A 27305-nucleotide genomic window follows, 5' to 3' on the forward strand; every position below is an offset into this window, starting at 1 on the left:
TGTCATTTTTGACAATAAAAATAACAAATATACACTTTTAAAGCACAACTTCTCGTTACACTGGGATTAGCTTTATAAATAAATTACTTGTAAAATTATGTAAAAAAGATAAGAGTTGGATGCCACTAAAAATATGAACATTAACGTCTTGTGCAGCCCTTTCAATATAAACCATTGATGTAGAGTAACATAAGTGATGAAGAATCCAGAAAACATACAAATGAAAGATGATCAAAGTAAAGACAATCTAGGAGCTAATAGTGGGGAGTAAAACATTCTTACATAAAAAACTATAGTGGATGCCATATTATTTACTATAGTAAACTTTAGTAATACTATATTTGCGCCAATTATTATACATCGTCGAACCAGAATGCACTATGCGCAAAACATAATGGTGGCCTCTATAGGTTAAAATAAGTATTGGTTTAATGTTGTGCTAAAATAAGTATTGCTTTTGAAGTTGTGCTTTAAAAGTGTATATTTGTTATTTTTATTGTCAAAAATGACAATCGTTTCGCTAGATAAGAACCTTATGCCTCGTTTGGGATCGTTTAGAGTCCTTTGAAACTTGAAAAAAAAAACGTTGAAAAAAACTGTTAAGTGTTGAGTTAAGTATTAAATGTTGGGCTCTATTAAAGTCCATTAAAATGAGAAAAATCCTGCAATGTTTTCCTCAAAAAACATAATTTCTTCTCGACTGAACAAAGAAAGACATCAACATTTTGAATGACATGGTAGTGAGTAAATTATCTGGATTTTTCTTTTAAGAAAATGGAATATTCCTTTAAGTAAGTAATAGACTTTTGGGCCCCATTGCATATAAACGTTTTAAAACTTCTTCAAAAACTACTTAACTTAGACATTATACTCACATTCAAAACTTCTTCAAACGAAAAGAAAGCATCAATAAATGGATGTTTCACGCAGACTTCTCCATGCAAATTCACAAACACCATCACTCACACGACCTACAGTAAACTGATCTTAACTTCACCAGGTCAGCAGAGAAGCACCACAGCAGGACACCAGAGAAAATAAAAATCTCCTGATTCTCAGCCGGATGCTTACTTCATATCATGACCAAAAATGCTACCAGCGAGACAAGGGAACATTAATTAGCACCTGCATAACAGCGCTGCTAAATGCAGCCTGCATGACTATGGCTTCTCGTTGCATCTGCGGTTCACTGACACATGACAAAACACGCTGAGGTGAGCAATCGATGGCTTTCAATCCCTTCTACAGTACACACCTGCATATACAGAGAAGAGTACTCGGATCACGGCAGCTATACCTCAAGGGAAGTCTATGGCAGCGAGGCGCCTGTATCCACCTGTCAGAATCAGGACCGAATTCAGTCTCTGACACAAAGGAGGAAGCCAGCCATTAGTGGAATAAGATTAAACAGGAGCATCCATAAGTTCACCATCAAACAGGAAGAGCTGGAACAAGGATCTGAGAGAAGCAGATAATTATATTATGATATCAAATACAGACGGCGCTGCGATAAATGTCGGTAAGACTGATTCTTACCCAAGCGAGCACTTTTGGTGATGTTTACAGGAGGGATCTCGTGAGGGAGGGGGCAATCGCTGCAGAAGTCGGCGCAGGCGGGACAAATGAGCTGCCCACTGAAGACCCACCCGTTCATCCGCACACTCACACTGACTACGTGACCAGCACGAACACATGGATAGGACTCATTTTGCACCCAAACAAACATACCCTGGGGTGTACAAGACACCTGCAACACAAATCACAAAATCTTAGTACGCAAAATAATTTTTACATTATGGTGTGCCATGTAATGCCCCAGTTAAACATTCGTAAAAAGTACAGAAACCAAATTTGACATTTTCAGATGCTGCCTAAGGTGTTTCATTAGTTACCTTATAGCATCCACTGCCCCAGTCTGGGGCTGTCATACGTTCGGTGCACTGCTCCATCACAAACGCTGTCTTCTGGTACAGACAAACCGATCCTGGGCCGTACTGTTCCACCCCATAGTTTCTCCAAGAAGCTGTGCAGTAAAAGCACAATCTTAACCCAGGCCGCCATGAGAAGATCTTTCTATTTTGATTGTAAATGAGACAAGGAGGGTATGTGGTGTTGGAGAATGACATCCCACCTGGTTGGTTCTCCTGTATTCTGCAGTACGAACTGCGCTGGTACTCCCCATCTACATGCCATCTAAACTCCTGGCTAAAGGGACAGTAGTCTGCGATCTCCACCGCCCCTCCATATGATGATAAATCCTCCTCGGCAACACCAGGGATACGATCAAAGTACTACAGCACACAGGCGTTTTGTCATATTAAAAGCTATTAATTGGCATTTTAAACAGAATTGATTACATTTATGTATTTGGCATACTCTGAGTGCATTTCCTGGAATTCAAACCTACGACCGTGGTCCATGCTGCAAACATTAAGCAACAGGAAAACAGTAGCAATACTCTAATAACAACAATACCTGGTATTCTGGAGGAAGTGCATAAGAAAACTTCTGCAGGTTGCAGACGGCCACTGCCAGCTGGTCCTGCCTGCAGGTGAGCTGCAAAGGTGGCATCCTTACAGAGTCACAAAACGGGCTAAGCGCCGGCCTCCTGTTTTAAAACAGGCCTCCTCATTTTATTTCTATAGATCTTTACCAAGTGGCCATTGTTTTAAACACAAATATGTAAATCTGAAATATAACACATAGTGTATTAGAGTGAACACACTATGCATTTCAAAGCAAAGCTTACCTATTTTGATGTTGGTCTATCCAGAATTTGCAGCTTTTCATTACAAAGTCACAGCCTAAACCTTTTCCCCATTCCAGATTTTCTGCCATGCTGTAATTGGCCCTATACCACCTGTCACGGACAACGTAGCGAAGACATTGTGGTTTGTGTTTATTTAAGTAGTTTATTTACTAAAGACATATTTTAACCATTCAGACGTGAATAAACTGCACTATTTGTAAACTACATCACTTTACTCACCCTGTATCCTCCATTATAGCCAAAGTTATTCTGGAAAACACTCTGTTTTGTGTGTGAGATCCGGTCATAGCCTCGTTCTGTTAAAACAAAACACGTTAAAATAAAAGCAAAATTAACAAAATATCCAGTGTCCTTTAATGCCAAAACAGAAAATTTGATCTTGGTACCTCTAAAAGACGCTTTTCCCAGTGGTTAAACTCTGTGCCAGCACCGCCTTGGTTCTCCAGTTCCATGCCCTCAAGAATAGGGCAATTAAAATGTTTTCTGGCCTCCTCCTAATAAAAATATTATAAACAGATCACTTAGTATTTCATAGGCACTGATCAATCTTAGCTTAGTGGTAGAGCACTGCATTAGCAACGCAAAAAGTCATGGGTTTGAATACACATACAGATAAAAGGCATATCTTGTAATGCACTGTAAGTCGCTTTGGATAAAAGTGTCTGTCAAATGCATAAATTTAAATGTAATTAAAAGAAAAACTCACCACTACACGTGGAGTAACCAGAACATGGACGTTGTGCCGAACCATGTGGCCACCTCGGACATCCCACAGCCGCGTGGCTTTTTTAATGACTTTATCACTCCACTGATATAATCCTAACCTGTGACAGCAACAAACAGAGATTGCAGATAAATAATAAATACATTTAAGCAACACACAAAACAGACTTTCTTTATTTAAAATATTTATGTACACAAATTCTTTCAACAGCTAATATTTTTAAACAGTATAATGTACAGTACAAGCATTTCTGTCCTTTACCTTTCATCGTATGCCGGCAGACCGCTTGCAGACCGTGGCGTCAAAGGATTCCCATCATCATCGTGATAAAAGGCAAAGAGGCCTGCAGAAAATCCCTGAGAAACAAAGAGTTAACATTTATGAGGTGGTTTATAACAAGTACCATCAAATCCAGACCAGTTACCAGTTGAATTTATGTAGGTTTAATGTTGTTACCAGGGCATGTATGATCTCATGCTTGACTGTGGACAGCATCCCTTCAAACTCCTGAGCTTGAGTAGATATCATATTTGGACACAGATTGGCATATCCAGCGATGGGCCTATATAAAAAAAAACATTACATTAAATGTAAAATAACAAATGGTGTATTGGGATAAATATACATCCATGTTAGTATTTTATTAAGTACTGTTCTTGTTACCGGTCTAGTTCAGATTCCAGTTGGCAGTACGCTGCATATGCGACAATGTTCTCTTGCCCACAACGCTCTGTAGTCATCGCGCTTACATACAGCACAAAGTCCGCCCTCTCCACCCCCTCACCATCAGGAGGGCCGACAGGGCCACAGGACTTCCCTGACTCAATACACACCCTGCATTGCTGAAAAGCATTTCATTTAGTCAAACATTTTCATAACTGAGTTGAACAAAATTCCTTCAGAAATTTACATACTTATTGAAAAAAATTGCGCATTTAAAGGCACAATATGTGATTTAAGCTTCACTAGATCAGTTTTCATTGCATAATGGCACAACACTTTAGCTTTATTTTCTAAAAGTCAACAAAAGACTATTGCGAGATGACAGCGTTTCTATTACTATGCAACTTTCTTATAAAAGAAGAACTGAAACTTTTCTACTGAAATGGAGTTTGTCCTCTCGTGACAAGTCATTCCAAACATCACGTCGACTGATGTTTGTAGGTTTACTAATATCACATCCACCACACTAGGCATTATTGTTAACCAAAGTAGATGTAAGAATATTATCCAGCCAAGGAAAGCCCCTTATACTTAAGAGCGGCAACGTATGTGTGTTTCTTGGAGGTAATAGTACATTATTTTATTTTATTGTGCCTTTAGGTCACAAGTTTTTAATAGATCCAGCCAAAATTTTGCCAGCTTACATTTTCATAATGGGACTCACCTGCAAATGTCGTTCAGGCACAATAACCGGACCACACTTGGTGATGTTTGCACATGGACCCTGACAGTACCGGTGCGGATCATCTCTTTTCCTAAGGTACTGATTCGTTGCACATTGTCTGCTCATTAAAAATAGACAATAAAATAAAACAACAGACAATAAGGAGATTAGCGACAAAGGAAGAAGCCTTCAGAAGGAACAAGTAGAAATATAAAAGGATTTGCTGTCAGATAAAGGCTCAGAAGAGAATTACCTGCTCAGTAACACTGGACCAGACTGCCTACGAACACTAAAGGCCTTTTGAAGATAATCAATGGCCTGTGGGAGGAGCTTGTCCTTGAGACAAAGCATAAGAAAATCAATCATGGATGCATTGTATTTAGATAAGGGTAAAAATTAAAATAACATTCATAATTTTAATACCTTTACAAGACTGCTTTTGTCTTCATCTAACCTGTGTCAGTAGAACACAGTCATGTAAATTCAATGTATAATCATGAAGATGTAGTTGCTCAGCATCACATTATATGGTTTAAAGGAACAGTATGTAAGAAATTTATATCAATTAATTAATCATTAAATGGCCCTGAAATGTCACTAGACATTAAGAAATCATTTTCATTTCAAATACTTCTATCACTCACAACAGCGGTCCGGCCAGGATATTGTCATTTAAAAAGTGGAGTTGCAGCCCTCAACTGATGTTTATGTTGTCGTTTGGTATATTGGCCACCAGCTGTGTGGTTGCAGTACCAGTTTTAGCCACACGTTTTGTGATTGCAATACCAGTTTTGGCCACAATCCTACATACTGTTCCTTTAACTTTTACAGTAACTAACCAATCCAAACTGGAGTCATATTCGATCTGGATCTTTAACTGCTGGTCAGTGCTTCTTTTGGTCAATCTATCTGGCTTCAGAAACACTTGATGTACAACCTGAAAGTACATTACATTGAGATTCACAGTGAAACACAATAGAATTGTTACATTGCAGTTAATGCATGCAAACTATAATGGTCTCTAATGCAGCTGATGGTTCATATTGGTATTTGTAAAGAAAATCATTTATTTATAAAATAAACGCAAAATAATAATAAATAGAAGCAGATGATATGACTGACCTCTGTGTGCAGGGGCACTTTATGGTTACAGGTGTGCGCTCGTGCGCCGATGCTGATGATGATTATGATGATGCTTAAGAGTAAAGCAGCTCTAACTGATCCGGTCTGCTGCCATCCTGAAGCCATCCTTCAACACTTTATCATTCATATCTCCTTCCTGTCATCCTGCATGATTTCCCTCGATATCACACAAAATTCAAAATGTTCCGAGAGGAAATTAAATCAGCTGTTCAATAAACCGGCTTTACCCATAAACCCAGAACGACGTGAACGCAGATACAAAGCGTCAACGTGTCAAAATAAAAGCGCGCGTATCTTAATTTTATTATCAATATAAATAACACAATTAATATCAAATACATTTCAAATATTAATACCAAAAAGTGAAATAAAATGTTAATTTTAAACAAGTCGTTGGAAATATATTTTGTAATTTAAGTTTACGATTATGTCTTTTATTTTGAAAAATTGACATGAAATATGACAAAATAATAAATCTCAACAAAAATATAGCCATGGATTTAATTGATTATTAAATCATTGCGAAATTATAATATAATATAAATAAAAACAATAGAAATAATAGTAATTTGGAGTACTTTGGCCTCCGTATAATAATAATATTAATGATATATTAATGTAATATATACATAAATATGATATTAATCTAATAAAAGTATATTTTATGTGTTTACAGAAATGTACAAACAACAGATAAGCTTATACGCAGAACATCTATAATACAGTATAATACTCAATGTATTGCATGGTACCCATGCAGCTCCCACGCAGTCTCTGTTTTAAAGTATTGTTGTTATTATTTTCCAAAGTTAGCCTAATTAAGTGTAAATTTCAGAATTGTTATGTCCATAATGGAGAAAAGATACGTCCATAACATTGTTTCTTCCTTAGATAAGCATACACAAAGTAAAATAAAACAAATATTTGATGATCTTTAAGGAGCCATCCCTTTGCTGGGTATTCTGGTTCATGCCTTTTATATGTTGTATGTTGCCTCCCTAAAATTTTTTTTAACTGAGAGATTTCTCCCTCAAAGTTGTTTTATCAAGACAGTAAACTAACCCATTCTGGAAAGTGCAGCCCATACATGCGAATGCCTCCAGAGCAAACCAGACACCATATGTGAAACAGACTCCCCAAGATCTACAAACAACGACATCACCCAATGTCCAGAGACAGACTAGAAACAACTATTTCTTTTAATACATGGTGTATTTTAAAACCACTGCCATACACTTTATTCCATAATTCCAACCTATTTATTAAAGTGAATAACAATACAAATAATTTTGTGGTGAAAAAAGTTTTTTTCCAATATTAAATTTTCATTTTACCAAGTCACTTCCACAATGAGTAGCTTATTATGCTTTTATGATGGTTAAACATAACAAATCATTGCAAACATTACTCTGTGCTCTAAAATAGACATACAGAGAAACAATGAAAAAAGGACAAAAAACAACAACTTCAAAATACAGATTTTAAAATCCATCATCTGAAAGTCAAAATATTGAGAAAATCGTCTTTAAATTTGTCCAAATTAAGTCCTTAGCTCTGCATCCACTCACAAAATATTTTCATGTAACATGTTTACTTGTTATTTGGCATAACAAAAATCTATAATTTTGACCCATACAAAGTATTTTTGGCTATTGCTTATTTAAAACTATAGGTTACCTCGGGAAATGCAAAACACAGAAATTAATCAAAATAAATCCATAAAACATGCTCCACAGTATCGTTTAACATTTAAAGCGGTTAAAAAAAAAAAAACATACAAAAGTTAAATAAAACTCAACTTTATTGTTGTCCAAAAATATACGTTTTAATTCAGAAAAATATCTTTGAACTTTAATCACATCTTTGAAGACAAACGCGATGATACTAACAATGTTTAAATAAAGATTTACATGCTAAGATCATTGTTTTGAAAATGGATGACCAACAGTTGGTCAAATTACTTGTTCATCTTTATTGTAATGACCTGAAACACCTTCAGGTCTCAACCATGTCTACAAGACACTTCAGTTTAAAACCACACACACGATCCTCCTCTTGTTGACTTGATATTTCTCGTTTCAAGTCCTGCAGACGTTGTAACAAAGACACTGGCCTGCCTTTCTCCCAAGGAGATGACTTCTCAGCTGGTTCATTCATTTCCATTTCCTTAAAATAACACAAATTAAACAATTTACAACACAATAAAATGCTTTTTAAAGGGGACATTTCACAAGACTTTTAAGATGTAAAATAATGGATATAAAATATGGTAAACTAATTTTGAATGCTTGCAGAGAATGGTTTACCAAAACCTAATTTTTTTATTTCTAGGTTGATAGAAGCACTGAGGACCCAATTATAGCACTTAAACATGGAAAAAGTCAGATATTCATTATATGTCCACTTTAACTTAACTTTAATTCTATTTATGTTCAAGGGTCTGTTATAGATGTACCTGTATGTGGACATCCTCATTAGCAGCAGCAGCAGCATGCTTTCGAGAGGGGGTTATGTTCAAAGGAGGTGAAGAGAGGAGGGTGGAGGGAAGGAAATAAGGAAAAGATGCAGAGCACAAAGGATCCGCTTCAATCCGATGTTGAATCTGCTCTCCAATCCTACAGATAAAAGTTGATAACACAATTTTTTATTGCCGTGTCATACATTTTTGAAACAAAAAAATCTTCCAATGCATCATATTATCATATTCTGTGGATATTGTCCCACATTTAAATACGTTATGTCTGTTGTCACATGGTGTATTTTATATCTATAGGTAGTGTAGTATGCATTTCTAGATTTTTAATGGACTGTAATTTTGACCACTACACTAGAATATTTAGTACTTTGTTACATTTTTGTTATTTTTAAAAGATTTCATTCTCGTACTACTTAATTATTATAATGCAATAGAAGTCTCAAAAGCACTGGAATAGCCAAAACATTTTTAGCTAACCTTTGACCCTCGATGTTCATCTCTTGAACAACAGAGAGAGTATGTTGAAGTCGCTCTACTACAGAAGTATGTGTGGTGTCTGGAGTAAACGGTCTGCTCTTTAGGAAAGGAGATGATCGCTTCTCAACAGGCTCATCTGATCCCATTTCCTTCAAATAACATACAGATGTAATGCATTTACAATAAATGCTACATGATACTTGACCAATTAATGTAATGCTCGGGGCTCTGGTATAACTGTACCTGTATATGGACTGTGCGAGAGCCAGGGCGCTTGTGGGAGGAGTTTGTGATAAAAGGAGTGGTTGAGAGGAGGGCAGTGGGCAGATCAAGATTAAAAGAGGCAGGGTGCAAAGGATCTGCTTCAATCCGACGCTGAATCTGATCTCCAATCCTACAGACACGTTAAAATATAGTCAGTGCTATTTACAAACATTAGGCATACGATAAAGGCTTTGGTAAATCATAATATTAAAACTCAAAAAGCGAACCTCTTTCCCTCGACGTTCATCTTGCGAACAGAGGAGAGAATTCTTTCAAGGCGCCGTGCTATGGGAACATCTGTGGTGTCTGGAATGGAAGGCCGGTCCTCCACGTCTATCTGGCTTTGAAAGAGTTGCTGCTTTAGAAGTCTGCGTCTGGATGCAGTTGAAGGCACTTTGACCTTTACGCTATAAAAAAAATACATTCGGTTTAAGCCTGTTTTTAAACCCTAATTGTCAAACAACTCTGTGAAATGTGTGATTGTTATATTAGATTATACTGCAAAAAAAATACAAATAGAGGATGTACATTTCTGACGCCCGTTTCTTCTCCTGGTATGTCTGTTTCACAGCCTCTATCCAGATGTCCGGGGGCTGGAAACCCTCCAGGCTTTCTTTGTTAAAGTACACGAGAATTTCGCCATTATCAGTGAGGGCATCTATGACAGCCAAAGTTAAAAAACACAAACACAGACAGTTTAATAACAAAGAAAAAGGTGTAAAATTCTGATGGAATTAATGATAATGTGTGTAAGACGCATGGAAAAGAAAACCTGGAGTGTAGTTGGAGTGGATAGTTCACCCAAAGATGAAAATTCTGTCATTTACTCACCCTCATGTTGTTATAAACCTGTATGAATTTCTTAGTTGTGCTGAAGCCAAAGGAAGATACCATATTTTTAGGACTATAAGTCGCTTAGGAGTCCCATCAGTCAAAAAAGGCGTTTTGAAGAGGAAAAATATATATACAAGTCGCACTGGACTATACATCGCTTTATTTAGAAAATGATTTCACAAAATCCAAGCATGTAACATAAACAGTTATTTCCACGATACACAATAGCATACAGAACATACCTGGGAGGCTGAATAGGCTAAATTATCAAAACAAGCCAAAAAAAGTTCGAAAAGGTCCTGAAGTCATTCCACATCACTGAATCCATTGAATTACATAAATACAGGAGCAGCATAGAGCAGACTCTCACGGCTGTAGACGGTAATGGTTTCTCTTGGTTCATATTAAATAATTTTGACGTATAAATCGCACCTGACTAAGTTCCAGTACCCGCCAAACTATGAAAAAAGTGTGACTCTATTGACTACCATAGTAGGAAAAAATACTACACTATAGAAGTCAATGCACAACAAAGAAATTCAAACAGGTTTGTAACAACATGGGGGTGAGTAAATGACAGAATTTTTATTTTTGGGGTGAACTATCCCTTTAAGTCTGTGGCTCTTACCTTCGGCCATAAGCGGCTGTAAACTCCAATCCTTCATACGATGCTCTACACACAGACATATGATCTCATCCCAGGGAATATCGTAAAAGGACGGTCTAATCTCCATAGGGTCATCTTCATCTGCACTGTTCATATTTAAGCATTGGTAATTCACCCTTCTGAGCAGATTCTCTAGCCGGGACATTAGGATGGGTTGGCTTAAGGGTGAGGTTGGTATCTGGGATACATACGTCAGTATAGATGCACACAAGTGTGGCCATGTAGCTGAGAAAAGGAGGTTAGGTTTTAGTTTCACAGGATACTACAGTATACACATTGATGATACAAACACCTAAACCAATGCTTTATCAAAATGACACCAAAGTTATTTTCAAAAACAGAACCTACCACTTATAGGAGGAAGATCCCATTCAGGAAGCTGACGGCTAAGAATGGCCCTCCTCAGCCAGTTCAGGTGCTCCGGAGAGTTCCAGGCCTGATGAGGAATCATCTCAATGTTCTCAGGGTATAAAAACTCTGGAGGTGGCCAGCAGAGACTGGTCAGGTGGTCGGATGAGACGACATCTGCCAGGAACTTCAACACGCTGTTACAGAGGTGCACTATGGGTTCTGGGTGCTGAGACGGAAGACCTGCATGTCTTCTGTCCTCCTGGTCTCTCTGTAGTCTGGAGTGGAACTCATGGCACAGGCCTAATTCAACAACCTGCAGCAGGGTCTGAGAGGAGAGTACTGGGACAGCAGAGGAGCGGGACGCAAGCCATCTCACTATGTCACTCATCTAAGGTGGAATATTAACAAAAATAATGACTTTTGGTAAACTAAAATCACTGCTCAGCTTCAAAACTGCCTTTTTCAATAATTTCAATATTAAAGGGACACGCCACTTCTTTTGAAAATATGCTAATTTTTCCAGATCCCCTAGAGTTACAATTTTTTACCGTTTTGGAATCTGATCTCGGGGTCTGGCGGTACCAATTTTAGGATAGCTTAGCATAATCCATTGAATTTGATTAGACCATTTAGCATCGCGCTCAAAAATTACCAACGAGTTTCGATATTTTTCCTATTTAATACTTGACTCTTCTGTAGTTACATCATGTACCAAGACCGACAAAAAATTAAAAAGTTGTGATTTTCTAGGCCTATATGGCTAGGAACTATACTCTCATTCTGGCTTAATAATCAAAGACTTTGCTGCTGTAACATGGCTGCAGGAGGCGCCATTATATTACACATCGCCCGAAAATAGTCCTCTCCTATTGAAACTTACCAAGGGGACTATTTTCGGGTGCTGCGTAAAATCATTAAATGGTCTAATCAGATTCAATGGATTATGCTAAGCTATGCTAAAAGTCGTACCGCCAGACCCGGAGATCAGCTGAATGGATTCCAAAACTGTAAAATCAAATGTTTAACTCTAGGGGAGCTGGAAAATTAGTATTTTCAAAAAAGTGGAGTGTCCCTTTAACATTACATTTATATCAATAATAATATCTAAAATTCAAAAACACAGCTTGTAGACTATGCTTATTGTTGGTTACTTTTACCAAATGTTAGAAGTCACTTAAATCAGTCGATAAGAAATTATGTTTTTTGAGGAAAACATTCCAGGATTTTTCTCATTTTAATGGACTTTATTGGACCTCAAAACTTAACTTTAATGCAGTTTAAAATTGCAGTTTCAAAGGACTCCAAACAATCTCAAACGAGGCATAAGGGTCTTATCTAGCGAAACGATTGTCATTTTTGGAAAGAAAAATAAAAAATATGCACTTTTAAACCACAACTTTTCGTCTTCCTTCGGCTGACGAGCCAGCGCGACCTCACGTAATTGCGTAATGACGTAGAAAAGTTATGTGTTACATATATGAAACGCACATTTGCGGACCTATTAAACAATAAACTGACACAAAGACATTAATTAGTATCGTTCCACATACAACAACATTAGAACGGTCCTCTTTCTCCACACTTGTAAACACTGGGGCGTATCACATACATAATCCGTGACCTCTTGACGTCATGACGTATTACGCAAGGTCGTGCTGGCGTGTCACACGACCGAGGGAAGACGAGAAGTTGTGGTTTAAAAGTTTTTGTTCTTGTCAAAAATGAAAATCGTTTCGCTAGATAAGACCCTTATGCCTCGTTTGAGATCATTTAGAGTCATTTGAAACTGCAATTTTAAACTGCATTAAAACTGTTAAGTGTTGGGGTCCATTAAATGAGAAAAATCCTGGAATGTTTTCCTCAAAAACATAATTTCTTCTGGACTGAACAAAGTTTTTTTTTCTGGAGAGTTTTAAGAAAATGGACTAATCCTTTAACACACACAGTCTTAGAAAGGATGTGTTAATTTTTTACACATCTTTTTACACGTGAAATTTTAACACACTATGTGTCATTTTGTGTTAAAAGTAACACAAAATGTGTTGTTTCAATAATAACACAGAGATGGGTGGATTAAAAACTAATGTAATGTTTTTAACACATCCGTTCTTAGAGTACTACTATAAATAGTACTTAGAAAAACTGAAAATAATCTTGAAGTAGTCTTTTACATTTTTATATAATAAACTGCAGATTCTAATTAATGTGTTTTAGACTAACCTGCTCTGAGCCTTGCAGGTCACTGAGGGCTGCTGGTATGTGGATAAAGATGTATTCGGAGATAAGACCATCTTTGACCAATGTATTCAAATTGAGGGCTGTGAAAGTGAGACAAACACAAAAAGCAGACCGCAGATTTAAATGTGATTTCTTATCAAACTATAGACATAGCATCAATATTGTCATTGAAATTACCTTCTTCCAAACCCTGGTCACTGATAATATCCTCTTCATAATCAGTAACCACTACAGCCAGGGGTAAAGGAGAGTGCCAGCAGCTGGCTTGCTGCACTTGTCTCAGCTGGAGAAATGCTGAGAGCAGGGTCACATCTTCCTCCTCTTGCAGTAGAGGGGGCAGTAGCAAAAGCAATGCATTGGTACCATGAAGCGCCTTTCGTTTCTCTAACAAGCACTGATCTTCCTCACACAATGGCCCGTGACATGCCTGCACACACAAACACACCGTTCAATAATCTAGTAGTCTTTATATACTGTATTAAGGGGCTTCATCTCGAAAGCTCACCTTTATAGCGATGTGAACTTCATGAGTCTTTTCTCTAACATTTCTCAAACTGTGACTAACACAGAGCGTTTTCAGGGGTCCTTGTTGTTCTTTCTCAAATTCATCAATTGTATTTTCTCCGCCCAATTTCACCTCAAGCCAATCTGTCATAATCCTGCATGGAGGAACTTGAGGTCAGGCACAATTCCACATGGTTTAAAAAACTCACAGATTTCCCATCACACATTTGGTTACCTGCTGGCAAAGCTTGTGTCACTATCACAGTCGCTGGGCAATAAAAGACTGGCTTTCCAGAAGATCCTGTTAGGTGCATCAGGAATGCTTTCTGCCACAAGGGTGGGCAGGTCAAGAGGCATCCATACACGCTCACTAGAAAAAAAAAAAAATTTTTGCGTATAGACAATATAGAAGAATCATCAAAAAAAATTATCATCTTTTAAAAAGTGTACTTACCTCAGTAAAAGATTGTAATAATAGGAAACTTTCATTTGATGAACCGCTTCCTGTCTCATTTTAAGCAACCTAGAATTTTTAAAACAGATCATTGAGAGGCGTCTCAGGAAGCACACCAACAAATATCAACAAAGTATAGCCATCAAGAGCTGTATGCTCACCTTGTGCAAGACACCGCCATGTTCCCAGAGTTGCCCAGATTTACCATCCCCTGGGCCAGGAGGTCCAGAGAGGGGCTTGAAGGGGCACTGGGGACAAAGGCCTTTAATTTGAACCGTGGATCCACACAGCCTGGGGCTGCAGGGAAGCCACGCATCTGTCTCTTCAGCTGACGTCGCACAGCTACCACATCAAGCCACCTGCAGTACATACATTTAATTGTTCTTAAAAAAAAATTAAGAAAATACTTTCTTTGCTATTCAAGTACCGTATTTTCCGCACTATAAGGCGCACTTAAAAGCCTTTAATTTTCTCAAAAAATGACAGTGCGCCTTATAATCCAGAGCGCCTTATATATGGATCAGGGCAAACTCCGGGCGCGAGGACGCTTCGGCGGCCGGCTTGCGCGAGGACGCTTCGGCGGCGCGAGGATCAGACTGTTTCATTTACAACATGTTTACTGAATTAGGGAAAAGTTCCCTTCCACGTTTGGGAGAAGAGTGAGCAAGGCTGGGAGATATTGTTGATATGCACATCAACGTTTGAACAAGTCACCATGGTGAACTGAGTTTTCAGAAGGCTTAATTAAGTTTGACTTTATCTGACATTCCCTTTAGCACAGCTCCATCTAGTGGATGCATAACGCAGCCCCAGTCAAACGTATTGCAGTATCTTTTATTCTATGCGCCTTATAACCCGGTGCGCCCTATATATTAAAAAAATTCTAAAATAGGCCATTCATTGAAGGTGCGCCTTATAATCCGGTGCGCCTTATAGTGCGGAAAATACGGTACTCATAATCTTCATGGACTATGCTGAATTTTAAACTGTCAGACTAGGGCTGGGCGATATCGACCCTTAATTCATATCTTGGTAATTTTGGGATGAATTTATAAATATGGTGCTATTTTCTACAAAGTGGAATAAATGTTTACATGCAAGTCAAAGCCTCATTTGAGATGTCACAATCACCTTTATTAAAACAGCGCATGATGAAAATAAAATTCCAAGACAAGGTTTTCCAAAGAAGCTTCTGTCGCAAAGAAGGAAGGTCATATGTGACCATATCGATATAGACGGTTTTGTGTTATAATACTGATAATGTATTATCTAATGTATTATCAAAACTCGACATACCGCCCAGCCCTCTTTAAGAAACCCATATAGTTTCCCAATCACGCACGAAAAGAAAGAGAAAGCCCCACAAACCTCTTGACGAACTTGCGGATGCGTCTCAACTCATAATCCAGGACCTCCTGTGCCATTGCCGCCACCTCCTCAGCCAGCGTCTCCTCCACTATCCTGTTACTCTCCTCCTCTGAGCACTGAGCAATAAAAGCCTCTTTCTCCTCCAATGCAAACCTGAAAGAACGACATTATGTGCACTACCATCAAAAACATGTTTTTCATGATCTTAAACACCTTTTAATCGGAAGGTGTCTGTTTAAATTATTGTTGTATACAAAGATATAGTTGTGACAACATGCTATTTTTCTATTAGAAACTTATCCAATTATTAAAAAAAATTGGGAAATGGTTGACCTGGACTGAATAATGAGGAAAAAAGCTGTCAATTAGATTTAATGGGAACTCCCTCAATACGGTTTAAAAAGCATCTCAGTGTGAGACAACACAATTTTACAAATTGTAGGCAAATAGTGACTGCACTAAAAATTAGAAAATATCACAGTTTTGATTTATTTTGTATATTACAACGTAATTTCTAAAGTAAAGGGCCATTCACACTTTAACGATAACCATAACAATAACTATATTAGCATCCAGCTGACGAAAATGATAACTAAATGACGAAAATGACCTCCTGGCCCAGGGGATGGTAAATCTGGGCAACTCTGGGAACATGGCGGTGTCTTGCACAAGGTGAGCATACAGCTCTTGATGGCTACACTTTGTTGATATTGGTTGATGTGCTTCCTAAGATGCCTCTCAATGATCTGAGGTTGCTTAAAATGAGACAGGAAGCGGTTCATCAAATGAAAGTTTCCTACTATTATAGTCTTTTACTGAGGTAACTATGCAAATCATTTACCTTTGCAAATGTCCTTAGATAAAAACAATTGCAAATATATACATGAACGTGTAAATATGCTGTTGCATTTACAGTGGTTATAGACAGTTTCATCGGATGCACATGCGGTGACGCAATACGCGTCTGGTCCGAACTTGACTTCCGGTTTCATTTAAGTAAATGGTCTGACTAGTTGCTAATCTGAACTCTTTAAATACTTGTCGAAAATAATAATTGTTTTGGTTTCCCAGGTAAGGTACGTGTTGTTTATCTAGCTTGTTATATAAATAAAATACGTTTAAAGGTGACATATAATGATTGAACGGGGTATTTATCCTTGTTCTGTGATGTGACATGTAGACAAAAATGTTTTTGTTTGGGTCTGTAATGCCTTAGAAGCTTCCTAAAAACCTCTCTCAGATAGCTCTATTAGGGTGGGGGATTTTAAACAAGTGGTTTTGTACCTATTTGGCTCCCCCTACTGGCTTAACATGCAATCTCATTACTGATTGGCTGACTTTGGTGCCCTTTAAAAAAATTTAGCCAATTATTTTAAAGTGGAGGGGCAGTGAGATGCCTGTGATGTCATAAGCATCAGTTTTTCAGATTGGGCCGTTTTCTGGCTGACATTTCTAAAAGAGGAATTTCTATGAGACTGAGATGTTTAGCATGTCTAGAACTTTTTGTATGTTTGTAAATGCGGGTAGACTACCATTATTCAACAAAGACAAGGTAAAATGGTTTTTCATTCTCTGTCCCCTTTAAAATACTATTTATTCTTAGCGTAGTTTACCAGAATTATGTATTAACCACGATGATGAGGTAAACTCATCGTCGTCTGAGACAATTGCAGAGAAAACACACGCTATTGGCCTCAAAAGCATCTTTGCGCAAGTTGAAAATATACATTTAATTCCCGGGAGTAATCTAGAGCGAGGATTGTGATGCTTTTAGAATGATTATCGCGTTTGTTCACAGTGTGGAAGGCCTTTAACATTTTTAACATTTAACACTTCCTAAAACTTTTGAAGGATAGTGTGTGATTTTGGCCAGTTTGGTTTGGATGAATTTCATGAAACCAGTTTTAAGAGTTTTACTATTGTGACACAATAACAATTCAATTCCATTTTAATTGCACAGCACTTTCTACAATAAAGGAAGTGTGCTTGGCTTCCCATGATGTTTAGTTAGGGTGAGGCTGGTACCTGAATTCAGCCTTAGCAGTTTCACTGATGGTCTGGGTTAGCACCTCCTCACTGATCTTAGAGGACAGCTCAACACTGAACTGCTCAAGGAAGACCTCTTTTCGTCTGACATCAAACACAATCAAGGAAAGTTTAAATAATTTTATACAGATCAAACACTCATAATGTACTAAATTAAAATGAAGTGTCTCTCACACACCTGATTTCTTCCATCCTACGTTTCTCTTCTGCAATTCTGTGCTTCGCAGCTTTGATCTCTGATGTGGATATTTCCTCCAGCATCTGTTTATTGACTTCACTCACTACAGTTTCCAGCTCATCGTCAGCCGCACTGGAGGACAAACGCAGTACTAGATTCAATACTAGTTTAAAATGGACCAGGACAACTAAAACATGCAATTTTAATCTGAATTGGCAAGTTCGATGAATAAAGCTATTGCGTTAATGCTGCTCAGAAACTTGCTTTCACCAAAACCACCTTTTATGTTCATTTAAGAAGTGGCAGATTATACCGACACTGGATCTTCTGAAAACCAATTTTAGTAGAGAGAAAAGATACAGTTTTTAAGCAGTTATATAACAACAAAATTTGTACCTATTGGCAGCGGACACATATTCAGCAGTTGCACGAGTTACATTACAGACTTCTGTCTCCAGGACCTCATTGAGCACCGAGTCCACCACAGCCATGATATCCTGCCGAAGATCACATTGATGATGATGCATACAACTCAGAAAACAGAACTGCTGTACACGGTTTTTAAAACTGTAATGTTTTTCTTTAAACTTATGTATTGATACAAACCACCTAAATGATTAAAAGGTATTGCAAAAAAAAAAAAAAAATACCGGACAATATCTCAATATCTTACTTTTTTATTTACTCCCTAATATTGGTTGATTTAATAGACTTTATTGGACCCCAACAGTTTATTTCCTCTTTTATATCCTCCTTTCCCTTTGAGTGGGGGGGTGAAAAGTTGATGTGCACCTTCAAATGAATATAACTCATTTGCCATTTTCTAGTCTAGAAGCCAAATCTTGGTCTTGTTTTAAAGAGGACAATTTAAGGGTTATCACTGAAGTGAAAAGGTGAAAGTGGAGATGAAAATATTAACTCTTTCCCCGCCATTGACGAGATATCTCGTCAATTAAGAGAAAACGCTTCCCCGCCAATGACGAGATTTTCCGTCTTTCCGCAATACCGCTATTATCCGCAACTTTTTAAAACCGGAAGTATTGCCCTATGGCAAGCTGCTGCATGTCCGTGTCTGTTTTAAAGATCGCTCTGAATGGGATCTCTATGAAAAGTCCGTCATAAAAATGGAATTATCTCTGCTTTTTGCTCAAAATATGGTGTTTTTGCAAAAACTTACCCATATTCAAAAGCTGATTGCAAAAGAACTACTAAAGGTAGGATGAAACGGTTTTTTTTTGTTTGAAAGCAGAGGGTCTGTTCTTTCATTTGGTATATTGTATGTTTATATATTTAAAGAAGAACATTTTCTGGAAGGCATTAAACTTTGGTGAAAATCATGAAAAACGCTGGCGGTGAAAGAGTAAAACAGAAAAATTGTTAAAAACAGTTTACATTTATTTTAATAATAAAAAATAATGCAAAAACATATTAATTTTATAAATAAAATCTAAATGTTTCACAAAATAAATAATATAAACATGAAGCCATAAGTCTCAAGTAGTTGTGAGTTATAAGTAGGGGTGTAACGATTAACCGTGCAAATGCGCGTTTTCTCGATGAATGAATTTGAATGAATTACGGTGAAATCCCGGCACATCCGAACACCAGGGGGCACTCTCATGCAGAAACTCCCTTTGTGCCACAGAAGAAGTAGCATTGCAAACGCTATCCCAGGAAATGTCTACAGGAACATGTATATCGTTGTTCTTCAAATGGTTTCAGGATTTAATGATAATAAAGAATATTTTGAATGATTTTATAAACAACTGCGACTCATAATGATTTTAGATTGATAAGGACTTTCTACTGACCAAATGCCGTAGTACACGCGCAAGTTGTGCATGAAACAAAGAATCGCAGCCTTGCGATTCAGAATCGATTTCAGACAGGCATTTTTAATGGGGACCGCGATTGAATCGTTACATCCCTAGTTACAAGTTAAATAAAAATCACAAAAAATGTTTGATCGTTTAGAGCCCTTTGAAGCTGCGTTGAACTGCAATTTTAAACTGCATTGAAACTGTAAACTATTGAGGTCCAATAAAGTCTATAAATTGAGAAAAATCCTGGAATGTTTTTCTTAAAAAAAAAAAAAACAACACTTAATTTCTTCTCGACTGAACAAAGAAAGACATCAGCATTTTTGATGACATGGGGGTGAGTACATTATCAGGATTGTTTTTTAAAAAATGGAGTAATCCTTTAAAGTAAGGGGCTTGAAAACAATCCTAACAGCATAATGTGTGTGGAAGAAGTACTCTTTAAACCCAAGATTGACTTGACGCAAGTCTCTCACCTGATCTGTGTATGCTGGTTTTGGTGGAGGAGGTGGTGGCTGGGCTGGCTGTAAGGTGGTTATGGGTTGGAAGATCAGCTGAGGATTCATCAGAGTGGATTCTGCCGTCTGAGTTTTCTCTCCAGTCTCCTCTGTGATTTTGGGTTTCAAAGGTTCGGCTATGGCAGAGGTTTCTCCAAACAGCCGTGGTTCGGCCAGAAGTCTGGGTTTCACCTGAAACCCAAGGTCAGGCTCCAACGGCATGTCCTGCCTCTGTGAATACCCTGCAAAAATGGCAAACCTGTTAAAGTAAAAATGCATTTTACAGCGGCATACTTGATACAAATTCTCACTAGATTAACACCTTTCAGCCCAGCTGGTGGAGGATCTAAAGACAGACGATCTCCAGTATACTTGTTGCTAGAGTCAAAGCTGCAAACCGGGGTGTGCTGGGGTGGATTAGGCAGCGGCCCACTGTTGACCACCTCTCCGATGAGCACAGTTCTCTTCCTCTCAATAGCAACCGACTTCTTCTGCGGCAGGGAGCAATCTGGTTCCTGATAGGCCGTCCGGCTAAGTTCTACAAGGCTGGGTGAACAGTCACAAAATCTTATCAGTTCAATAGCCTTAAAGAATTTTGCATGTGCGAAATGATACTACTGCATGTAAGAATAAACCCTTTCCCAAATGATATGGCTCAAACAAGACATACCCATCACTGACACTGAGGCCAAACTGCTGAATGAAGTCTGCTGCTTCAGTAGCATTACGAAACATAAGCATTCTGACAAAGTCGTCGATTGGGAAAATAGTAGATCTCTGTGACCCGACAGTAAAGGCCACATTGAGGATTTTCAGGGCCTTGCTCCTGACCTAAGCAAATGGGGAAAGACAGACATACACTGTAATAAAAATGTTTTATTTTTTACATGCTAAATCAGAACCTACCAGACTGGATTGAGTTAGTATTTGTTTCTCACTCCACTATATCTGTAAAGCCCTTGAAATGCTCTTTAGTGATACACTAACCTTCCTATTTAGCAACTAGTATATAATTCTTCATGGAGATGCACTTACCTGATTGAAGTATCTGTGAAGCATGCAGCTGCTCAAATAAGAAGCCGCATTCACAAGTTTGAAGAAACGAACAAAGTTATTACTGTTGAGCGCTGCAAAGGCCTGCACAGCGAAATCCACCTCCGGAGACTCTCGCACTTCTTTACGAAATTGCTGCACCTCACTGCGTATACACAAAAACACATGCATCAATTCAGGTATGTCTGTGAACTATTCCTTCTCAGCAACATCAGAGTTCATAGGACTAAAAGAAAGCCAAATTATAATTATTTTAGCTTTATGGGTTTTTTCACATACATACCGAAGGATATCTCCATCATTGAGCTTGAGCAATACGTTGTACTGGCGGAATTCCGCCTCATGGGGGCAGTACACCTCTTTGGTTGCCAGGTCTTGATACATCTCCTTCAAACTCTGCAGGCATTTTGTCATATTCTCATTGTTGATCTTCGAATCGAAAGACATCATGGGTTCCTGACAGAGGTGATGGGCGCAGTGAATGTGGAAACGGGTACATTTCTCGATGAGTGACACCGTGATCGGATCACATAAATGCTGCTGGGTAATGTCCTGAAACGACAGATGACTTTTAGTTAACAGTTTTGAAACAATTAAGACAAACCGTAGAGATAAACATGGCACACTGAATATGTTCATGAATGATGGAGAACATCATTCAACAGAAGAAACAAGGTTTTAACGATACAAAGTTGCTCACCTTGCGAATTCCTCTGGTTCTATTCCAGACAAAATCATACCAGTCACGGTAATTTCCCTCGCCTTGGTCCATAACCTGAGTCACGAGATAGTCCATAGTCATGCTCAGCACAGGAAGTGGCCTAAGCTCATGAGGGAGAGGTTCTTCCTGATCGGCTGAAGACCTACTGTATTCTTTGATGGCAGCAAAATGGTCCACCTGAAATATGGCAAAAATATTTTAAAGCAAGGACAGGGTGCTACTTCTGAGCTTTAATTAAAGGAATAGTCTACCCTTTTGCCATAATAAACTAAGGAATAGTCTACCCTTTTGCCATAATAAACTATGTTATTACCTTAACTTAGACAAATTAATACATATCTATCTTTTTTCAATGCGTGCACTGTACAACGCATTTTGAATGTGTTAGCATTAAGCCTAGCCCCATTCATTCCTATGGTACCAAACAGGGAAGCCACCAAACACTTCCGTGTTTTCCCTATTTAAAGACTGTTACATAAGGAGTTATAACAGTAAGTATGGTGCCACAAAATAAAACTTTTTTTTGGTACCATAGGAATGAATGGGGCTAGGCTAAATGCTAACACTTTCACAATGCACTCTAAAGTGCACGCATTGAAAAAAGATAGGTATGTATTAATTTGTCTAGGTTGAGGTAATAACATAGTTTAATATGGCAAAAGGGTAGACTATTCCTTTAACTGCATTCTTTTGTCACAAACCTTCTCTGTATCTGGAACGACCTCAAAGACGCTTAGTTGATTACGGGTCTCCCTCATGTACCTCTCTTTTTCCGGGCACATATCAGGGCACGTTCCCACGAAAACCTTTGACATGTCTAGGCCTGTTCTTTTGGGCCGAGCTTAAGGGACAAAAAGACAGAATTTTTCTATTCTTAATATGGTTTTATACAAGTCGTCAAAACAAATACAATACCAAAGTGCATTTAGCTTTACCCTGCCGTAAGAGCTTGTCTCTCTGCTCTAGGAGGCGGTACCTCTCCTCTGCCGTTTCAGCCACCTGCCCAATCAGAGGCTGGAGAACTGAGGGAAGGTTTATAATAGGTCGTTCTACACTTCGCGCCTCTGAGACTGATTCCGGCGGCGATTCACTTTCGAACTGAAGAGTTTTAGCAATTGAAGACTTCTTGATTGGAGAGCTGCAATAATACATGTAACAAAAATTCATCCTGAGGTGAGTAACCAGCATGCAAATGGCTGCTCTACTTAAAAACATTAGCAGAGTAATTTTTTCCAAATCGTTATGTTCATATATTTTTTTATAATTTGATTGTCATGGATCACAAGATGTAACATGCCATAACAATGTCATATTTTCTGTAAAACTGAAAATCATTATTTTCTGTTGTCCAAATTAGTTAGTGTCAATTATGTTATTGTAAACTCTGTTAACAAAAGCGTAACAGTGTTGACAGTACTGTATGTGTCTTTAGCTGGGTTCCCATCACACTGATTTTTTTACATTTTGAAGTATGGCATCAGAAACGATGAAGGAAACGCCAAATTTCTAATAAAATTTCCTCAAGTTGTAAAAGGTTTTACGCTCACTTGAGGAGGTTTTTGACTCATGTGAAAAAGAGTTAATGCGAAAAATGGGAGATGGAAACGCATTTGCCGTATAAATTCTGATGTAGCAAACATTAAACCCATATGACTAATCGTCTAAGCTGTATCAGCTGATGTTGGGGCTCGATGTCATCATAATGAAAAACGAATGACACCAAATGTACCTGCAATTATATAATCATTTAATACATTATTACCCTTTAGTGAGAGTGCTAGAGGCGCAGAAGTCCATTAATTTAGGAAGAGGTTTGCGATTACGTGAGGGCTGCAACAATTCAGACGCATTCTCCATCTCTCCGCTCATGTGATCTTTGACCTCTGTAGGTTTTGTCCCTTTTTCACTTGGACCTGTAAATGATACGCACTTGTGAGCCTAATGAGAAAAGATTGACAAAAACTGTGCCAATATAATTTCATAGCAAACAACAGGCAAAACATACTCACTTGGCTTTTTTCTTTGCCAAAATATATGAATTTCATTTCTCTGAAATACCTTCCCCCTCTTTTTGGCTTTGGCAGCAGACATCTGAGAGGTTAGAAAGGTGTAAACGTAATCACTTACCAGCACAGTAAAGAAATTTATTTCATTTTCTGACATTCAGCATTGATTATTATACAGTAAACTAGACATGCTCACATGATCTTGAAAATGCACAATGGTTAGATTCTTCTGAGGCCTGCAGTACACCTTCAGCACCTTCCCAAATTGCCCAAAATGCTGTGCAACAAGATCCTTCCTGTTGAGGTTGGACGGTATGCCCTTACACTGAATGACAGTGGCATCAGATGGGGAAAGGCCACCTAAACTGTCTGTGCTCTCCTTTCGAACCGCACGTCTACCTGGAGAGGGCGTCTGAGAGTCAGCCTCAGGTGCTGTAAGATGAGCAAGGGAAAAAAATGTTAGCAAGTACAGGATTTTTAATTACTGGCACATTATAAAAATGCATTGCTATGAATAAGAATTTCTTAAAAATGACTGAAATGTTTCCCATGATCCTAAAAATCTTTTAATTTGAAGGTATACCTTTAAATGTGTGAAAAAAATTTGTAGAAAAAATTATAGTTGTGCCTAACATATTATTCTTAAATAAATAAATATAATTTTAACTTACAAATTTCATCTGCTTTTCTCAAAACTGTTGGATCCTGACCCCTAAGTGTTGTCGTAGATGCATCACCAGCTGGACCAGGAGGATTAGGTCTTTCTGGAGGAGGACCTTCTCTCTTTACTGGGCTGACTTTGGACTTCATTAAATCAGACATTGCACTACGGAAGAGCCCTCCAACAGGGCCCCGGGGCCTCATTAGCGCTCGTTTGGCCGGTTGTCTTGGGCCCTCTGCGCCCGCTTCAGCATTTTCACTTTTATCTGTTTTTCCTTGAGCAGTACTTGGATCCAGCATCTCCTCTTTACGCTTTGTGCCACAACTCCCAAAAACCGCGTCTCCTCTGCTGCTCTGCCCATCACCGGCTCTCTCCTCTGTTTTTTGTGTGGTTTCGGTTTTTGAGGCCCCAAATCCATATGATCCTATGGTAGGAGCACCAAACGCAGGCACTTTGGTCTCTATTTGAGGCTGGAGGGTCTTTGTTGTGAAGCTGAAGGTGGATGGAGTGGTAGGCTGAGAAGCAGGTGTAGCGCTACTTGAAGGATTGGCAGGTTGAGAGAAAGTGAACTTTATGTTGCTGCCACCACCGAGTGCCTCCTGTGAAAAATTCGAACTGGGGATCGAAACAGACGGGGCTGCCGCCGGCTGGGAGAAGCTAAAGCCCAGATTGCTTGGCTTTACACATGAGAAGAGAGAACCACCAGAAGTACCGCTGTCCACAGTCTTGGATGTCCCGAAAAGTTCTGAAGCTGAAGACACCTTTAGGGTAGGAGGCTCTGGACTGACACTGAAAATGGGTTTGAAAACAGCTTCACTGGGTGGCTTGAAACTAAATTGGGACCCAATGCCACCGGTAGGATTATCAGGTCTGCCTCCTCCAGAGGAGCTTGATGTTACTGTAGGTACAGGCAGGGAAGAAAACTGACTAAAACTGGTCTGGCTGGAAGAACTGTTGCTGAAGTTGGTGGACGGTGTAGTGACGGCGGAGGAAAGACCAAATCCAGACGGTTGTCCGAATGCAGAAACCTGACCGAATGCAGGCACTTGGTTTTGACTCGTGGCTTGTGCGTATGAAGGAGGTGGTGCCCCAAATCCCAGTGTCCCTTGACCTAAACTAGACCCCTGTCCAAAAGCTGGAGTTGATGCCAGAGATGAAAAAGATGATGGTTGCCCCAGTCCTTGAGTTGATCCAGCACTCTGACCGAAAGCAGGTGTCTGCCCAAAAGTAGGGGCTTGGCCAAAGCCAGAGGGCTGCCCTGATAGCTGACCAAAAGTTGGCTGACTAAATGCAGATGTCTGCCCGAAGCCAACACCCTGCGTTGTGTTCTGCTGTGCGATAGACTGGAACAGGTTGCCAGACTGATTACTGTTGCTTGTGGGCTGAAAGGCAGTTTGGGGTCTACCAAAAAAATTTGAGGGATTCATTATGAATAAAGGAGGAATAATAAGAGTTAAGATAGTGTAATGTTTTCCCGATCAAATCCTCCGCAGTACATGGCCAAAATATTCTGTCCTGTAAAACAAAAGCAGCCGATAAAAACAAACACCAATTTTCAAACTTCAGTCACCTAAAACAAACCGAAAAGATAGAAAAACGATTTCTGTATAACATCTAAAAAACAACAACAATACTACGCAATGCTGTTGCGCTGAGTAAGGAACAGTAACGTTAAATATCTATTTCGCGAACCACCAAAAACAATTGTTGTATTTCATTACTATTTCTATATTATATGTGCAAAAAGTAAGCACAATAAAACTGAAAAAGAGAATAAAAATGGTAAATACTTTGTTGCTGCTCTCGTCACGCTTTGGCCGGATGTTGATTTCTCTTCTTCTTGAATTGGCGCGTTGATTCAATGTGAGAGTTACGGGAGAGTGCCCCCTGCCGGCAGATAAGAGCACGACACAACATCAGATGACCAAGCGTAGAGACACTACTGGTGAGAAAAGCAACATGTTTTCACTTTCACATAGGACATCACATATAATTTACAAAAAATGAAATCCCATTTAGGTATTAAAATGCATTCATTAGCATTGTCATATAATATGCACAAATGTAAAGCAGACACAAAAACACCCATCTGTAGTAAAATCTTAATAAATCACTTTATGCATTTCAGCAAACATGTAAATTGCTTTTTACTGCATATTATATTATTATTTACGAAGCATAATCAGGAATAAACAAAAAAAAATTAGATTTCTCTTTTTCTTGAATTAGCTCGTTGATTCCATAGATATGTACACATGCGTTGATTCAATGCGAGCGGTACGGGAGAGTGCCCCCTGCCGGCAGATAAGAGCACGACATAAAATCAGATGACCAAGCGTAGAGACACTACTAGTGAAAAAACCGACATGTTTTCACTTTCACATAAGACATCACATATAATTTACCAAACAATTACCAAATAATTAATAATAATGTGAAGCAGACACAAAAACACAAGCGTTACGGGAGAGTGCCCCCTGCCGGCAGATAAGAGCACGACACAACATCAAATGACAAAGCGGTAGAGACACTAGTGAGAAAACCAATATGTTTTCTTCTGACACAACTTTCACATAATACATCACATATAATTTACCAAAAAATAACCCATTTAGGTATTAAAATACCTAATATAAATTAAAAGGCTATTAAAATTATGCTATTAT

At 38.5% G+C, this 27305-nt stretch overlaps 2 protein-coding genes across 2 annotated transcripts; both read right to left on the reverse strand.

Annotated features, from left to right (window-relative positions):
* Positions 1-818: 818 nt before the first annotated feature.
* On the reverse strand, positions 819-6244 carry lmln (leishmanolysin-like (metallopeptidase M8 family)). Its single transcript, XM_065251395.2, has 17 exons — positions 6004-6244; positions 5721-5818; positions 5305-5335; positions 5135-5217; positions 4882-4999; positions 4158-4336; positions 3951-4056; positions 3756-3850; positions 3477-3594; positions 3157-3264; positions 2990-3066; positions 2750-2860; positions 2476-2608; positions 2132-2291; positions 1893-2023; positions 1537-1747; positions 819-1458 (listed from the first exon to the last, which is right to left on the reverse strand). Exons 1-17 carry the CDS (start codon positions 6127-6129, stop codon positions 1358-1360), a joined length of 1986 nt encoding a protein of 661 aa, XP_065107467.1. The 5' UTR covers positions 6130-6244; the 3' UTR covers positions 819-1357.
* Positions 6245-7260: 1016 nt separating this feature from the next.
* Positions 7261-26489, reverse strand: mcm3ap (minichromosome maintenance complex component 3 associated protein). Its single transcript, XM_065252046.2, has 31 exons — positions 26430-26489; positions 24650-26154; positions 24175-24410; positions 23982-24063; positions 23735-23885; positions 22908-23110; positions 22674-22813; positions 21952-22149; positions 21535-21803; positions 21234-21396; positions 20869-21029; positions 20521-20744; positions 20178-20440; positions 18278-18378; positions 17882-18013; positions 17683-17787; positions 15658-15810; positions 14451-14648; positions 14290-14358; positions 14071-14205; positions 13837-13990; positions 13509-13758; positions 13314-13411; positions 11091-11481; positions 10704-10967; positions 9770-9899; positions 9469-9648; positions 9221-9371; positions 8978-9126; positions 8480-8639; positions 7261-8190 (listed from the first exon to the last, which is right to left on the reverse strand). Exons 2-31 carry the CDS (start codon positions 26064-26066, stop codon positions 8020-8022), a joined length of 6498 nt encoding a protein of 2165 aa, XP_065108118.1. The 5' UTR covers positions 26067-26154; positions 26430-26489; the 3' UTR covers positions 7261-8019.
* Between the last annotated feature and the right edge of the window lie 816 nt (positions 26490-27305).

Source organism: Paramisgurnus dabryanus, chromosome 15 (genome assembly GCF_030506205.2).
Source record: "Paramisgurnus dabryanus chromosome 15, PD_genome_1.1, whole genome shotgun sequence".
Classification (NCBI taxonomy): domain Eukaryota; kingdom Metazoa; phylum Chordata; class Actinopteri; order Cypriniformes; family Cobitidae; genus Paramisgurnus; species Paramisgurnus dabryanus.